This window comes from Equus quagga, chromosome 15 (genome assembly GCF_021613505.1).
Source record: "Equus quagga isolate Etosha38 chromosome 15, UCLA_HA_Equagga_1.0, whole genome shotgun sequence".
Classification (NCBI taxonomy): Eukaryota; Metazoa; Chordata; class Mammalia; order Perissodactyla; family Equidae; genus Equus; species Equus quagga.
The window spans coordinates 71,654,184-71,671,633 of record NC_060281.1 but is presented as its reverse complement, the minus strand read 5'-3'; the positions used below and the strand labels follow the sequence as shown (position 1 = coordinate 71,671,633).

The following is a 17,450-nucleotide window of genomic DNA, read 5'->3' as shown; positions in this document are numbered from 1 at the left end:
GCTCCCGAGGGATTGCTCTTTCTCCTAGGCTGCCCCCCTACAAAGTCACTCGTACTTCCTAGACCCCCTAAGGAGGTCGCTCATTACCCCTCCTCCAGGGCCCCCCTGAGGAGGTAACTCCCGGGGGGCGCTATGTCCCGTAAGAGGGTCACTCGTTCTCCCGGGCCCTCCTGAAGGGGTCATTCCCTCTCCTTGCCACTCCTGACGAAGTCACTCACACCCCACTCCCCTGGCCCCGGCTCCTCTGAGGGGGTCATTCGTTCCCAAAGGGGAGGTCACTCCTTGCCCGTAGAGCCCATCCCACTTGAAGGGGTCGCTCCCCCGGCCCTCCCAGGCGTCGCTCGTACCCGAGGGGGAGGTCACGCCTTCCGCCTGGCCCCCTCCCCCGAGGGCTAGCACCGCCTCCTTCCGGGCCCTCCCCCGCGAATGGCGTCGCCGCGGGCTGGCCGGGCCGCCTGGGCGGGGCTCCCGAGCGGGGACGAGGCGACGGGTGCGCGGGCCTAGGCCAGAGCGCGGAGCGGGGCGGCGCGGCGGCGGCGGCGGGGCGCGGGCCATGGCGGGCTGCTGCGCGGGGCTGGCCGCCTTCCTGTTCGAGTACGACACGCCGCGCATCGTGCTCATCCGCAGCCGTAAAGTGGGGCTCATGAACCGGGCCGTGCAGCTGCTCATCCTGGCCTACGTCATCGGGTGAGCGCGGCCGCGCCGGCCCGGTGACCCCCGGGCCTGGGGGCGACCCGAGGCCTGGGAGCTCCTCCTTCTGGGACCCGGCCGTGCACCTGCTCCTCCTGGCCGAGGTCGTCGGATGAGCCCCGCGGGCGCCCTCCAGGTGGGGTCCCGCGGGTGGCGACCCGAGGCCGGTGACACACCCCTCTCCGGACCCTAGCCACGGGGGGAATGGGCTCTGTGCCGGGCTCCGGGACAGAAGGGTGCTTTGACGTTGTGTTTTAAGGATAAAGCCTGGCTAGACCTTCATCCTCGCCCTTCCTGCTGCTTTTCTTCCGACGTGCTCCTTGATGTCCTTTGGCAATGGGGCGGGGGCGGTGCGGCTGTGCCCTAAACGTCTTAATCTTTGCTCCTCACTTCCCATTCTGATCTATCTGCTGACAGAAACCAAGATTTCGAATTTCCACATGGTTCATTTTGGGTTTGTGGCTTCTGGTGCTTTCAGCACCATGTGGTAACCCAGGATAATACAGAGGTTACACTTCCAAAAAGCATTTAATGTTCGCTTCGTTTTGTCGGGTCGTTGAGGTTCTTTGTATAGGTACCTGCCTTAGCCTCATCATTCCCCATGCTGCCCTCTTACGCTTCTGTGTGCCCTGCCACCTTCAGTCCTCACCAAGTGCTTAATTTTAATTGAATGCATGCATTGCAATTTAGTAAAACTTACGAGAGGAGGTGGACATTAACTTAGCAGCTGAGGTAAGGTCCACCTGGAGTGTTCTGGTATTTACACCTGTTAAGCTGACAGATGTTATCTGCTTGGTCATTCCTTTTCTTAAAAGGCCTAATGCAGTGGTCCCCAACTATGCATTAGAACCATTTTGGAATCTTTAAAAACTACTGATTGCTGGCACCATCCCCAGACCTTCTGATTTGATTGCTGTGGAGTATGACCAGCTCTCCTGGAGATTCTTTTTGTTTGTTTGTTTGTTTAAGGAAGATTAGCCCTGAGCTAACTACTGCCAATCCTCCTCGTTTTGCTGAGGAAGACTGGCCCTAAGCTGAAAATCCATGCCCATCTTCCTCTACTTTATATGTGGGATGCCTGCCACAGCATGGCTTTTGCCAAGTGATGCCATGTCCACACCCGGGATCCCAACCAGTGAACCCCAGGCCGCCAAGAAATGGAACGTGCAAACTTAACCGCTGTGCCACTGGGCCAGCCCCTCTCCAGGAGATTCTGATGTGCACCAAAGTCTGGGAACCAGTGTCCTAGAGTTTCCCAAACCTACCTGATCATGACTTACTTAAGGAATTGTTTAAAAGTATCAGATTCCCCCACCCTGGGATGGGGCTGGAATCTGTTAACACTGCCCCAGGGAATTTGCATGCTCTGGTAGGTTTGGCTTCTATCTGCCCAGCAGCAGTAGGTTCTGACAGTATTCAATAAAATGGCTTTCCAGGCATGGACTTTACATCAGAACCACCTGGATCTCCCCCAGGTTTGGACTCGTTAAGTACCACTACTACCAACTTTTTGCCCCCAGTGATTGTGGTGCATCCTAAATTTTGAGACCCACTGCTAGCGGGTTAACTAAACTCACATTGCTTGGTCAGACCTGAAGCATTTGGAATCAGGAGCACTCTCTCAGATTTTCCCTCTCGGCTTTTGATGCTCGTGGAAGGATCAGTTTACATCTACCTTAGGGTAGCTGTCTGTAAAGTTCTAGACTGCAGAAAGTATGTATATCTGTGCTGCACGATATGGTAGCCAGTAGTCACATGTGGCTGTCGAGCCCTTGTCATGTTCCTACTCCAAATTCAGATGTGCCGTCACTAAAATACACACCAGATGTCAAAGACATGGTACAAAAACAAAGTAAAATATCACATTAATACATCTTACATTGGTAACATGTTAAAATGTTTTGATCATATTGGGTTACATAAAATATATCATTAAAATTAATTTTACCTGTTTCTTTTTACTTTTTAATATGGCTACTACAAATGTTTAAACTACATATATGGCTCGTGTTATATTTCTGTTGGGCAGCGAGCTTTCTAGGGTTCCTACGAGTGTTCTCTACCTTGATCAGGTGGATTTTTAAAGCTGTAAATGCTTTGCTTTTTGCTTTTATCCATCTTACTATGATCAAAACTGACTCAGGATCTGAATTAAGGACTTTTTTTTTTTTAACTTTTCTCTTAACTTCCTGACCCAGTTCATTTTGGTGAAATTGTGGTCTCTTCCCATAGTGACCTATAGCAGTCCTTCCTGAAAAAAAGAGACTGAAGACATATTTCTCGTTTATTTCCATTATCATCACATCATGAGGAAATGGTTAATCTCATAGTGATTCCTGTGAAACCATGTGTCTCTGATTTAGCAACTCACTGTCCTCGGTGGTAAAATGAGAATGATCTTCCTGCCCTAAGCTTCCGTGCGTCCAACTAGAATTGAATGGAAGCTTCTATTGCAGCTGAATTCCTAGAACCCCTGAAGAAGAGGACTTGTTAGCGGGAAAGCCCATCTCTGGGATGGGCAATGCATTTGGAAACTGCTCAGACCAGACAAACCCATGAATAAGTAACCAAAACCAGTGAATTTCTGAAGTCTCAGCATCCAGGGCTTATAAGGAGGGGAGAGGGCTGCTAGCATTTCTTGGTTCTAGAAATAATAAGTTGTTGGGAGATGTTTAACAACAGCTCTGGTGGGGAGGAGTTCTGATCTGCAGTATGGGCCAACTTCCATAGTGTAAATACTCCCATCATGGCCAATTTCAGCCTACGGATGGCGATTCACAAACGTTGTTCTAGGCGTTTGACATCCACTAACTCATTTAACCTCACAACAATCCTGTGACGTCCTGTCATCGTTCCCATCTTATAGATGGGATAAACTGAAGCACAGAGAAGTTAAGCAACTTGGCCAAAGTTATGCCTAGTGAGTGGTGGAGCTGAGACATGAACTTGTGTTCATGGCTTCAGTCTGTGTTCCAGTGTCCTAACCACTATGCACTATTGCTTTTAGATTTTTAATTATTCAGGCTGGTAGTAATGCCCCTACTTCAGAGGAGAGAAGCATTAATGTGACCTGAATTCTTGGGGAAAAAGTAAGAAACTACTATAAAATGTTACTTAAGTGGTGAGATTCTCCATTCTAGAGGGACAGCATAGAGGGCAAGAGAAGAGGCTTCAGAGGCAAAAGGCTTGAGTTCAAATCCTGACTGTGTCACTTACTAGCTGTGTTACCTTGGGCAAGTGACTTAACCTCTCTGTTTCTCAGTTTTCTCCTCTGTGAAATGGAGAATACTTATGATGCTTGCCTTATAAAATGGTCAGTATTAAATTAGTTAATACATATAAAGAGCTTAGATCAGTACCTGGCACCTAAAAACACTCAAATGGTAACCATTGTTATCATAATTTTTATTATCTCTTGGTGATTCCACAAGTCATAGTTCCTTAAAAGTGCTCAAATATCTAGTAACATAGACAGCACTCACCGAGTATTTTCTTTATGTTATTCACTGTGCTAAGTACTTTACCTGCATCATCTCATTTATTTCCCAGAAACCACTCGGTGGTTTAGGTGTTATTATCCCCATTTTCCAGAAATGGAAATGGAGCCCCCATATGTTAAGCTACTTTTGTAAAGTCACTTAATTACTAAGTGTCATACTTTCAGCCTCTGGCTATCAGAGGCTCCCTAGCATCGTTTCAAATTCATGGAATCCTAATGGCAATTTAAGAGGCCTGTTTTATCTTGTAGGTGGGTGTTTGTGTGGGAAAAAGGATACCAGGAAACGGACTCAGTGGTCAGCTCAGTTACTGCCAAAGCCAAGGGTGTGACTGTCACCAACACTTCTGCACTTGGATCCCGGATCTGGGATGTAGCCGATTATGTGATTCCAGCTCAGGTACGCCTCACCTGTGACATCTGTCCAGCAGTAAAGCTTCTGATTAGCTCCTTTCCCATTCCTGACCTGGCACACTTGATTAACGAATGGCAGAGTTCTAACATCACCAGGGCCCACACTGATCATCTTAGTCAAGAAATCAGTGCTCAGGGTCTAACAGGTAATATTCAATCAGCTATGTTTCTTCAGATCTGAAACATGGCTGGCTTAAACACAGGAAGCTTTCCATGTGCACATCTGAGTCTGTCTCAAACCCTGAAAGGTGAAAAAAAGCAAATGTTTTAAATCCTGGGAAAAATTCAGGTGGAAATATTGTCTTTCCACATTTTGTATTTGCTTTATTGTTGTAAACTCACAAGGTTAATCTTTTCAGACAGTGTAAAAACTTTAACAGCAATTAGAGACCAAAAACAAGAACGAAACAGACATACCCACATAGGATTCCTTCAGGAACAAAGGTAAGGGAAAAAATTGGCGCAGCATCCTAGTCTCCAGTCTGTTAATCCACAAAACTCCAAGTTAAATATTGACTTACGCAGCCAAACCCCTACATATCCTCCAGATGGCTTACGTGCGAGGGTGACTAGGGGTGGCCAAATGCAGATAAGCTGCCAAGTCTTGGCTCACAGCTCTGCAAGGGAAAGCAAGGACTTCAGAATCTCTCTCTTTTTTCAAGTCTATTCATTTTCTCCCTGCCTTCTCAAGAGGAGGGTCTTGAGGGGTGCCCAGGGAGAAGACAGAGCTAATGAGCTGTAAACATCAAATGGAACAGAGGATTCATAGTTTGTGGGAGGTGGGTGGTCCTGTAGGCATGCACCTGTCTGGACAGAGAGACCTCTGCTTCCTGGGAAGGCACGGCCTCATCCTGGCAGGCTCTGGGAATATCACACTCAGTCTGTTTACTGGAACCAAGGAAGGGTACGGGCCACCTGCTTCTGTCCCTCGGTGGAGGGAACATGCAGCAACTCTGCCTTCCATCATGGATCTGGGCAGGGGGCTGTATGAGATCCACAGGGCTCTCTTCATGAGATTTCATGGTGTCCTTCTGCTTCTCTGAAGATGAGAATCAAACATCTGTTTGCACCACATCTACTTGGCTCATCTCCAGACTGAAAGTTCCCTAAACTTAAAATTCAGTCTTACATTGCTTAACTTTGGGGATACGTTCTGCGAAATGCATTGTTAGGCAGTTTTGTCATTGTGTGAACATCATAGAGTGTGCTTACACAAACCTAGATGGTATAGCCTGCTACACACCTAGGCTCCACGGTACTAATCTCTTGGGACCACGGTCGTCGTATATGTGGTGTGTCGTCGTTAAGTTGTGCAGCGCCTGACTATAGATAAGAAATAGGCAACCAAAAGTAGACCGTACGGAATGTTCCCTTCTGACTCCAGAGAGTCACGGGAGCAGCCTTGTGTGAACACTGAGGAAGCAGTGCGTTTATATATGAAACACCCGTGCTGGGAGAGACTCGGGCGTCATGCCACAGCCTTGTGACCTGTGTTGTGGCCATTTCCTCATCTCCCAACATGATTTGTTCTAGGCCTTTCTTTGAAAGATGCCAGCTATTCCCTGAGCTTCCACCACCTTGTCAGACCTGGAGATGGAGATATCTTCACCTTTGATCCCCGAGTTACCCGGAGTCCATCCCCCAGATGGCTCACAGCGCTGATTCTGCTCTTCCAAGGAGTATGAAACGCTGAGAGAAAGCTTCTGGCGTTTCATTTTAGAATGCCAGCACCCAGTGAACAGGAGGTCCAGCTAGAATCTTTTGAGGTCTTTGTCTTTATATTAGGAGGTCATTATTAGCAATTCTTCAGTCTCATCCCCAGCGAATTGCTCTCCAGAACTCACGTCAACCATGTCGCACCTTCATACTCAGAAAACTGAACCTTCTCAAAGGGAGAAGTGTCAATTGCTGACCCTGATTGAGTCTTTTCCAAAATGTTTTATTTTAATTCCAGCTAGGAAAGAAGACAGCCAAATATGAGCCCTTTAGGGCCTCGTGTTTTTCTACCTCTGAGGCAATCTGGTCGGCAGAGAACTTTAGAGCATTTGGCTCTTTTCCCTCAACAAGTCAAACTTTATTAAGGAACCATTTCAGGTTATAGACATTTTTTAATTGGAGTGAAATTCACATATCATAATATTAATCATTTCAAAATGAAAAATTCAGTGGCATTGAGTGCATTCATGATATTATGCAACCATCACCTTAACTAGTTCCAGAACATTTTCATCACCCTAAAAGGAAACCCCATGCTCATTATGCACTCTGGTTTCCACCCTCCTTCACATCCCCTGGCAGCCACACATGTACTTTCTGTCTCTATGGATTTGCCTATTCTGGAAATTTCATATCAATGGAATCATACAACATGTGGCCTTTTGTCTGGCTTCTTTGACTTAGCATCATGTTTTTGAGGTTCGTCAACATTGTAGCATGTGTCGGTGCTTCATTCCTTTTCATGGCTGAATCATATTCCATTATAGGTATAGTCCACAGTTTGTGTATCCATTCATCTGTTGACGGACACTTGGGCTGTCTCTCCCTTTGGGCTATTGTGAATAATGCTGCTATTAACACACGTATACAAGTATTTGTTTGAGTTCCTGTTTTTGATTAGGTTATAAACTCTCATAGAAGAGAATGGGAGACCATAAGATCAGTTTTTTAAATTGTTTTCTGTGTGGCATGTGGGAGAAGTGAAAGGTGCTGTCCTATTAAATGAACATTGGCCTTCCTTGTGGTTCTGCGTGACTCCTCTGAAGGTAACAGAGCAGTACTCTCTCCCCTCTGCCCACTCTACAGGAGGAAAACTCCCTCTTCGTCATGACCAACATGATCATCACCATGAACCAGACCCAGGGCCTCTGTCCTGAGGTAGGCGGCTTCTCCTGGAAAGAGCCTTGGACCTCACGCCCCCTGCGTCCATGCCTATCAGCTGGATGTGGACCCGGACCACATGGACCTTGTTTTCACTTGTTCTTCTTTTTCCAGATTCCAGATAAGACGAATGTGTGTAAGTCAGATGCCGACTGTGTTGCTGGCTCCACAGGCACCCATAGCAGCGGTACGAATGCGCAGCTGTGACCCCACAGTAGACACTTAGCCTGGGGAGGGCAGCCCCTGGCCAGATTGTGCCCCCTGTGGGGCTCCTCTGATAGCAAAGTCTCCAGGATAAAGAAATCTCGCACATCCCCCAGTGCCCTTGCATGACCCTGGGTGAGCCTGATGTCCAGATTGGGGTCGCAGGACCCTCTTGACACACACCTGTCATCTGCATCCAGAAGCCATCCCAGATCTTGCCCTGTGCTGTGGCTTGGCATCACCCTAGCCCTGCAACTGGCAAAACAGAGACATGGCTAGAGCTCAGGCAACTGTTTTCCTCCAATTCCTATTTCTGGACACTGTCTAAATCCCAGAATCGGAATAGCTCAAGATGGATCACATAGGATGCTGTGGTGGGGCTTCCACTCTCTACCTCACAAAAATAGAAAATAAGAGATCCCTGTGGGCCTGGGTCCTCCTCACCCCTGTAGGAGTCGCAACAGGAAGATGTGTGCTGTTCAATGAGACTGTGAAGACGTGCGAGGTGGCAGCCTGGTGCCCTGTGGAGTATGATGCACGTGCGCCAGAGTGAGTCCTGACCGAGGGAAGGAAGTGCCCTAAACTCTGATTCTCGGGCCTGAGAGAAGGCTGCAGGGGACTTAAGCCTGTGTGCTGTGGCTTTGTGCTCTTGGTGTCTGTGTAGTCAGGCTTCTCTAGGGTGACGGTTCTCAACCACAAGTCAGCAACCATCAGCGGTGAGGTGAGCCACAGTATTCGTCACTCATGATAAGAGTGCAGATGACTTATTTCTATGTTAGGACTCTGTCAGTTGCAAGTAACTGACAGGAAACTGTTCTCAATGCCTTAAGTGTGTGTGTGCATGTGCGTGTGCACATGCCATGGAGACAGTTTCTTATTTAACTAACCACAGAGATCCCAGCATGGCTAGATCTGGAGCTCAAAGGACAACATCAGAGCCTCCGTCTCTTGGCTCTGCTGCCTTCATGTTGGCATCATTTGCAGGACCTGGCGTAGTCCCAGGAGGCGGCTCTGGGCTTACATCCCCCCAAGGCCGGGTCTCCTTGCCCAGTTGTCCACTGAGATTCTAGACCTGTCTGTCATCACACCTGAGGCCACATCTCTCAACCCATCACTGTGACTGGGTGATGGATTTTGCTTATCATCTTGGGCCTGGGTCACATGCCCACTTCTGGAGCTAGAGGCGGAGTCAGCCCATCCAAATGACACAGGCTGAGAGTAGGGGAGGTGTGGCTTCTAAAGGAAAATTGGGATTCTGTTACCAGAAAAAGGGGGAACAAATTCTGGGCTGGAAAATAATTAAAGCCCACTATAAAGTGTGTTTTATCAACTAGAGCAGGTTGCCCTAGAATAACATTCTTCTCCATTGTAATTTGCTGTGCTTTGAGTGGGTGAAGTTAGAGGTAAGCTCTCAGAATTGCTTGCAACCTCAGCCTGTCTTACCCAGAGTTCAGAAGACTGAAACCTAGATAAGTCCTGGGGGAGCAGGTAGCCACGTGAACCTCATCCAGGGTGCATTGCAACAGAAGAAAAGGTTGAGAACCACTGATTTAGAGATTGCTGAGGGCAGTAGCTCAGGCCAGGGAAGGAAATACTAAAAGAAAGGGAGTCCTAATATTTTAGAGCTGGAAAAGATCTCATGGAGCTGTTTTCTCCAATACTCCAACACAGTAGCTCCAACACGAGCTACTGACCTGACCATGTGTCGCTGTTGAGCATTTGAAGTATGGCTGGGTCCAAAATGAGATGTGCCATCAGTGTAAAATGCACTCCAGATTGCAAAGACTTGTTATGAAAAAAATATATATTAATATCTCAATAATATTTATGCTGTTTACATGTTGAAGTAATATTTTAGATATATTGGGTGATTATAGAAAAGTTAATTTCACTTGTTTCTTTTTACTTTTTAATATGTCTACTAGGAAGTTTTAAGTTACAATATGGTTTGTGTCTTGCAGTATATTTTCATTGGACAGTGCGATTAAAGATATAATCTAGTATAAGATGATTTTTAAGTGTACACTGATACATAAAATAACATTGAGTCACATGGAGAGAAAGACATACTCATTGCCATTCTTATTCAGCCCCTTAGCTGATATCATGGAAGAATTCCTGGTTTGGAGTGTCTTTAATATGCTTCTGTCACTTGCTGATTTCCATTTCTCACAAAGTACAAGCCCTAGATTCAGCACCTTGGGCAGACAATAATATTAACCACAACTTTCAGTAACATTGTTTTGACTTGATTACATTTATTTGAATAACGACCTCTGACTTGTAGTAAATGATATTTTTTATGGCCATGATGGAAAGTTTCATTTCAAAATGAATGTCAATAGAAAAGTGAGTTGATCCTAAAGGTGGAAACAATGCCCATCAACAGGTGAAGACAGAGATTGTGGTATGTCCCTACGATGGAATATGATTCAGCCATAAAGAAGGAATGAAGTTCTGATATATGTGATACAATGTAGATGAACCTTGAAAACATTATGCTAAGCAAAAGAAGGCAGACACAAAGACCATGTATGAAACATCCATTCATATGAAATATCAAGAATAGACAAATCAGTAGAGACAGAAAGCAGATTAGTGGTTCCTAAGGGCTGAGAGGAAAGAATAGATAGTAATTGCTTAATAGGTACATAGTTTCCTTTTGGGATGATGAAAATGTTCTGGAACTAGATAGAGGTGATGGTTACATAGCATTGTGAATGTACTAAATGACACAATGGTACACTGCAAAATGGTTAACTTTGTTATGTGAATTTCACCTCAATTTTTTAAAAAGGTGAGTTAAGAGTATTGCATATGAAATACACAGATGTGGGGGAAAGGTCATGGTATAGGGAATGACAAAAGTTTGAAAAACCCTGATATAATCCATCCCTCTTGAAACAGGGATGAGGGAATTTGAAGCCCTGAGAGAAGTGTGTTGGCCAAGGCCTGTGCTTGTCATCAGGCTCAGCTCACTTCATTGTGTGGCCTTGTCATCGGCCTTGTTCTTGTCTCAGGGTTGGGAAAACTGCTGATATTGTTTATAACTTCAAAGCTTCCCCCAGGGAGGTGCCTGCCTACAGTGCCAGATTCTCCTGTAGAAATCCACCGAAGAAATGGAGTCCCTTCGGGGACAGATTCCACTCGCATTGTTAGCCAGGAGCTGACATGGCACTTCCAAGCAGAGACTGTGCACCAGCAGGCCAGCACTATTTGTGTACTTTTGAGACAGGTCAGGATCCAGCCTGTAGGTGGATTTCCCTTTGCTTTCACTTGTCAAACCAGATCTGCTGAGCACTCCCCTGAGACCACCTGAGGGAGGCAGGCCCTGAAACCCAACAGCTGCCGGCTGAATGATTTCCAGCGAGGCCACCAGGCACCACCCTTTATTAGCTATTCCTTGGGCTCTGAAATTCCTGCTGCCTTGGGCAAGAGGCCATGAGAGGAAGAACCCGGAAGGCTTGCTTACCGTCTCCTCTCTTGACCTAGAGTTCATGCAGAGCAGAGTAGAAAATGCTAGAAATGTTTCACTTCTTGACAAATGACATTGTAAGATGTGTATATGCTTTTAAAAAATATTACATAAGTATGCAAGTGTACATACATTTGTACTTTTATTAACAATATGTTATAATTTTTTTCAGACCTGCTCTTTTAAAGGCTGCAGAAAACTTCACTCTTTTGGTTAAGAACAACATCTGGTATCCCAAATTTAATTTCAGCAAGTAAGTGGTGGCCAGCCGTGTGAGTTCATCAATGTCTTGAAGAAATTTCTGGCTTTTTGAAGTTTTCTTCGCTCCTGTTTTCTGCTTCCTCCCGACTTTAGGAGGAATATCCTATCCAACATCACCACGACCTACCTCAAATCGTGCATTTATGATGCCATAACAGATCCCTTCTGCCCCATATTCCGTCTTGGCAACATAGTGGCGAACGCAGGGCACAGCTTCCAGGACATGGCTGTCGAGGTACGTGAGTTACCGGCACATTGGTTCTTATTGTCCTCCAGGATGAAAATCGAGAGCTACAACAAATGGGAGTGGAAAAGTAAAAGTTCATTAGCTTGTGCAAAGGAGAGGCACAAGGGAGCCAGTGCAGAAAGGAAAGGGACCGGTGACCAGCTCATTAGGGAGTAGGATTGTGGGGCTTTTATTAGGCAAAGGCTGGGGAGGAGGGCCTTGTCATGGCATGTAGAGGTGGGGTTGTGCTTGTGCCTATGCTGTCTCGTAGCATGTTACCATATGCAATGCATGTATCATTAGCATGCTAGCTCTCCACCTCTGGATGTGATTCTTATTATGCTAATAGGGCTGGGGTCACCTTCAGTGGACTCCTGGGTGCTAGAGCACATGCATAAGCCCAGGAAAGTCTAGAGGCTGCAGAATGTGGATCTTGGTGGCCTCTATCTGATTCTCCTAGCTTGCCAATTGGTTAGGGGCCTTATCTTGTTACGCCAGGGGCCTTGCAGATGGCCCTATCTCATTAGGCTGGTTCCTGTCTCATGCACAGATCCTGGCTTTTCTAGCACAGTCTTTGACATCTTGTTCTAGAATGGGCTCTGAGGAAAGTGTGCTCTGTCTCTGCTTGCAACCCACAGGGAGGCATCATGGGCATCCAGATCAAGTGGAACTGCAACCTGGATAGAGCTGCCTCCCTCTGCTTGCCCAAGTACTCCTTCCGCCGCCTGGATACCCGGGATGTGGACCACAATGTGTCCCCCGGCTACAACTTCAGGTGGGCATGAGCTTGGGCCCCATTTCTCATGTGTTGGGGGTGATGGTGGCTGGATCACTTCCCAGTAGGGCTCCACAGCCACTCGGGCAGCACCCCAAGGGCAGGTGGGAAGGCCGTGCACCAGGGACAGTGTCCCAGGGAGGGCTTTGCCCTGTGGCATCCTGGCCCATAAGAGCCTTCCTTGCCCTTTCCTGCCTCAAGAAACGTGCTGAGACAGTTTTCAGAGGAGCCAAGAGAGGCTGGCTGCTTGAGCTTTCTCAGGCCAGCCTCAGGCAGGACCTCCACTCACGAGTTCTGAGGAGTGGATGAGCTCATGATCCCCCAGTCCAAAGGCCTCTGGGCCCTGACGCAGCAAGTGGTTTCTCAAAGCCAGGGCCTGCTCCTGGAATCTCCGAGGTGCAGGGGATACAGGTGTTAGCCTCCAGGAAGGCCTTTGCTGTTATTTCCCTGATGAAGTGCTGTGTTTTCGTTTACTAGGGCTGCCATAACAAATTACCACAAAGTAGGTGGCTTGAAACAACAGGAACTTATTCTCTCACAGTTCTGGAGCCTAGAAGCCTGAAATCACTGTGTCAGCAAGGCCAGGCTCCTTCCTGGCCTCTTCCAACTTCTGGTGGCTCCAGCCATCCTTGGTGTTCCTTGGCTGGTAGACACATCCCTCTAGTGTCTGTCATCACATGGCGTTAGCCCTGTGTGTCTGTGTCACTGTGTGTCTTCACCTCTTCTGATAAGGGAACCAGTCATCTTGGATTCAGGGCTCACCCTAATCCAGTATGACCTCATCTTAACCAATTACATCTGCAAACAGCCTATTTCCAAGTAAGGTCACATTCTCAGGTTCTAGGTGGACGTTAATTTTAGGGGACAGTATTCAACCTAGTAGCAGCTGGTAATCTGATGCAAGGGCTGAGGTGCCGGGGTTGTTTTCCACTTTCTCAAGGCAGTAAAATCTATAACCGGGTACATTTTCATGTGTCCTTTAGTGCATCTTTCCCACTTAGCCACTCTTAAAATTAGGCCCCACGGGGACCTGCTGAGTAGGCCAATGGCGCTTTCTGTTGCACTTGTCTCCCTCTAGTGGTGGCGTGTGGAATCAAATGCACGTGGTTCTGCTATCCTTTTGAACCATCTAACCCGCTGATAGGAGGGCAGATATTTGAACTTTTTCCTAGTAAGGGAGTTAGATTTGTGTTGCTCTTTCTCTGCTGTTACAGACTTCTTGTAGAAACCACTGTGGGAAACCTCAAGCGTGGGTTGGAACCTCAGAACAGAGAGAAGCTGATGGAACCCATCCCCCGAGCTCCACCAGCATCAGGCCTGCCTCAGTTCCCCTGGCCTGGACCAGTCGTGGGCCAGATAGATCAGGGGCTGAGAGTTGAGGCTCCTGGTAGATCCCCTGTATAACACAGGGCTGCAAATGGTGTCATGTCTCAGCAGTTCTCATCCTACTGTGTTCTCACTCCCCCTCGTGTTTTTTTTTTAATGGCATTACTGAGATAGAATTTTCATACCACACAGCTCATGCATTTAAAGTATAGGATTCAATCTTTTTCAGCATATTCACAGAGCTGTGCAACTATTATCACAGTCAATTTTAGAACATTTTCATTGCCTCAAAAAGAAATCCCGTACCCTTCACTGTCACCTCTCTGTCCTCCCATCTACCACCGCCCCTCGCAGCCACTAATCTACTGTCTCTACGGATTTGCCTATCCTGGACATGCAGATGAGTGGAATCATACAATATGTGGCATTCTGTGACTGGCTTCTTTCATTTAGCATCCTGTTCTTTTCAAGGTTCATCCATGTAGTAGCATTTATCGGTCCTTCACCTCTTTATGGCCAAAGAATATGCCATTGTGTGTACATACCACATTTTGTTCATCCACTCATCCAGTGACAGATCAATGGTTCTTTAAAAAAAAAAAGTCCAATGCTGATGCTGTGAGTGTCATGGCCGGCTCGGTCCCCTTACTCACAAAGCAGTATTGGAGATTGCTGCTGGCTGGCCACATTCTGTTAGTGGCCAGGGTCTCCTTGAGAGAGGCAGGTGGCTCAGCTATATCAAGAAAGACTTTCAGAGCAAGAAGTTCCGGCTTAAGCTGTAGGAGGCGACAGTGATGATGGAGAAAGGAATGCTTCCTGTGCCTTCTGCCAGCATTCCAGACCCTCTGCCTCTCTGGGCCCTGGGCCGTCCTCGTCACCAGGCCAGTCCTCCTGCTGCACAGCCCACAGTAGCCAGGAGAGGCCCTGAAGTGCTCAAGTGTGGTCTGTTCAGCAGGCAGAGCAAATCTTTAGCCAGTGCCAACTTTGCCAGGGCCTTTGGGGAGTTCTGCTCTAACATCCCTCACCCAGACCCAGAGTGGTAGATCCAGCCACTGTCACTCGCTGCCCTGTACTGTCTCCCTCTAACCTCTCCTCCTTCTCCCAGGTTTGCCAAGTACTACAATGACCTGACAGGCACAGAGCACCGCACGCTCATCAAGGCCTACGGCATCCGCTTCGACATCATCGTGTTTGGAAAGGTAGCCTGGCCGCTAGCTGCTGGCTCCTCTCGTCAGACCCCACTAGTCCTCTTCTGGGTTGGCCGGGACAAGGGGCCCTCACCCGACCCTGTATCTGCTCTCTCCTCTTACCCCACCCCTATCACAATTCTTTTTTCTTTTTCTTCTGTTATTTGCAGGCTGGGAAGTTTGACATCATCCCTACCATGATCAACATTGGCTCTGGCTTGGCGCTCTTAGGGGTGGTGAGTGACTCAGACCTCTCCGTCCCCCCAGGGCTGGCGCCTTCCTCAGCGGTAGTTAGTACAGCGAGGTGAGATCCTAAGCTGATGGCCTGGTCCTTCCCCGTGACCCTAGACTTGTTTCTAGCCTTGACCCTCTGGGCTTGTTTCCCTTGACCCCTTCCCCAAGACCACAACCCTCAGGGCCCAGCCTTCTCCGGAGAGATGGAAGAGCCTTTCCTTTCCAGTGAAAGGTTCCAGGCTTCGTGGGAAGGGGCACACACAGAGTAACAGGGAGAAAGCATCCTGGCTCGTTCTTTCTCGCCCTGTGCTCCACTCAGGCAACAGTACTGTGTGACATCATAGTCCTCTACTGCATGAAGAAAAAATACTACTATCGGGAGAAGAAATATAAATATGTGGCAGATTACGATCAGGTATGCCACCCCCTGAGCTCCAGCAGGCATCTGCCTGAGGTAAGGTGCTCAGACCTCGTACCAGTGGGGAGAACCCTGGGCGGTAAGCCTGTCTGGGAAAGGCCCTGATAGAAAGGTGGGCACCGTTTGGGTGTGTCATCAACCTAGGCAGTCACACGCCATTTTCGTCATCTGTTCCACTTCTAGACCATCTGTACCAGTATTTATTTCATACTTTTCTTCAAATGGACTCACTTTTTAAAATCTAGCCTTATTTTAACTAGTCCCATTTGAGTTAGTTATGATAATGGATATTATGACAAAATCTATGTACACACACACCTTGCATAGCAAGAGGGTTTGGGTACCATGCTTTGAGACCCCCGCACTAAGACCAACTTGAGTGTGCTCTGTTGTGAAGAGCTGTCCAAAGTCTTCAGGAGAAGTGCCTGGTTCTTGCCCACTCCAAATGGTCCAGGCGCGAGGTAGGTGTACACTTACCCATAAGCATATCAATTAATGATAAACATATTGTTCTTTGCAGGGTCTTGGCAGTGAGTCAGACCAGTGATGCCTGCCTCACACCTGGGCTCCCCACAGCCCTCATCAAAGCAAAGCAAGGAGGGAGAAAAGGCTGCTATGTCTAGAGAAAGTTCCAGATTCTGAGTCAGTCTCCAGTCCCTAAGCACTTCGGAGTTGCCCAGCTGCTCCTGTGTTTTGTGTGGGGGGTTTGCATAGTAAACCACTCTGCACAGAGGTGACCCCCTGTCCTTGGCTGGGTCACCTCTGCTGTTCCTTCAACTTGGGGTCGCTGGGGTGAGCTCTGGCCCAAGGGCAGTGACGCCACTGTGGCTTACAGGCCTGGAGCCTTCTCTAGGGCTGGCTTTCCTCAGAAACTGCCATCTCCAGCCCCAGTCGAGGCAGGTCCAGTCCTCTGAGGCCCAGCAGCTCTGTTCAAGCTCTTTATAACGAAAGGAAGGACCCTGGGCGTGGTCGCTAGACCTTTAGCGTGCCTGGGCTGCTGCTCCTCTTCCCCGACCAGAGACTTCGTCCGTCCCTGCAATCGTGAGGCAGTCAGTGTTTCTCCTCTGAGAAGAGCTATGTTGAGATGATTGAGGACCAAACATTAAAACAAATGATTTTCTTAATCTTTGTGGGTGTCGTTTCATAGCGTGTGCTAGATTTCCTTCATCCAGTAAATCCATTTGTTGTCCCAGCTCACTGTGCTCCAGAAAAGGTTCCCGAAGCAGTCTGTTGCTGAAACTTAGGCATTTTTTTTCCTACTTTAACCATCTCTTAAAGGCCTAGGAATTTTGATCTTCATTAGACTGTATTCCTATAAAGTTTACCAGATTTTTTCCTGTGGTGACTAGTTGCCTTACCTGTGCTTAGATTTTACATTAAATTGTGATTCTACGCTATAGGGAACACAAACTTAGGTAACGTGAAAATGGCTTTTCCTCCTTTCTCCCCATCTGCTTCCCAGAAGTCTCCAACAAGAGCAGCACCACTTCACCCACCTTGCCGCGGTCTGAAATGTCAAGGAAGCTGTTTCTAGCTTAGCCTTCACACCGACTTAATTCTGCATCAGGTGTTCAGGATCTCCCTAAAGAAAGCAGCTTGTGGGGCTGGCCCGGTGGGGCAGTGGTTAAGTTCGCACATTCCGCTTCAGCAGCCCGGGGTGCGCCAGTTCAGATCCGGGTGTGGACATGGCACCACTTGGCAAGCCATGCTGTGGCAGGTGTCCCACAGATAAAGTAGAGGAAGATGGGCACAGATGTTAGCTCAGGGCCAGTCTTCCTCAGCAGAAAAGGGAGGACTGGCAGTGAATGTTAGTTCAGGGCAAACCCTTCCTCAAAAAAAAAAAAAGAAAGCAAGCAGCTTGCCCCTC

The 17,450-nt window shown here is 47.8% G+C and overlaps 2 protein-coding genes across 4 annotated transcripts in view; one reads left to right on the top strand and one right to left on the bottom strand.

Annotated features, from left to right (window-relative positions):
- The first annotated feature begins 440 nt into the window (after nt 1-440).
- Nucleotides 441-16,707, top strand: P2RX4 (purinergic receptor P2X 4). Of its 2 annotated transcripts, none has more exons than XM_046641253.1 (12): nt 441-687; nt 4,439-4,586; nt 7,403-7,474; nt 7,592-7,664; nt 8,134-8,230; nt 11,329-11,409; nt 11,511-11,652; nt 12,282-12,418; nt 14,850-14,943; nt 15,102-15,167; nt 15,485-15,619; nt 16,104-16,707. In XM_046641253.1, the coding sequence occupies exons 1-12, from the start codon at nt 554-556 to the stop codon at nt 16,128-16,130; spliced, it is 1,206 nt and encodes a 401-aa protein (XP_046497209.1). In that variant the 5' UTR covers nt 441-553; the 3' UTR covers nt 16,131-16,707. The 2 variants fall into 2 exon arrangements, with proteins under 2 accessions (XP_046497209.1, XP_046497210.1); XM_046641254.1 differs by having other exon boundaries at nt 443-687; nt 15,485-15,580.
- The window catches only part of CAMKK2 (calcium/calmodulin dependent protein kinase kinase 2), a 54,412-nt gene continuing 48,568 nt past the window's right edge, over nt 11,607-17,450 (bottom strand). Inside the window, exon 16 of one of the 2 annotated variants that reach the window (XR_006885454.1) lies at nt 11,607-11,687. The gene's annotated coding sequence lies outside the window, so the exon portion shown is untranslated. The remainder of the gene's footprint in view (nt 11,688-17,450) is intronic. The other variant, XR_006885453.1, reaches the window with a different exon arrangement.

Bases quoted from the DNA above. Each gene is read 5' to 3' on its own strand.
- P2RX4 (XM_046641253.1), top strand. From the start codon at position 554: ATGGCGGGCTGCTGCGCGGGGCTGGCCGCCTTCCTGTTCGAGTACGAC. The intron at 7,665-8,133 runs GTACGAATGCGC...TCACCCCTGTAG, and splicing joins CACAGGCACCCATAGCAGCG to GAGTCGCAACAGGAAGATGT. The intron at 15,168-15,484 runs GTGAGTGACTCA...TGCTCCACTCAG, and splicing joins GCTTGGCGCTCTTAGGGGTG to GCAACAGTACTGTGTGACAT.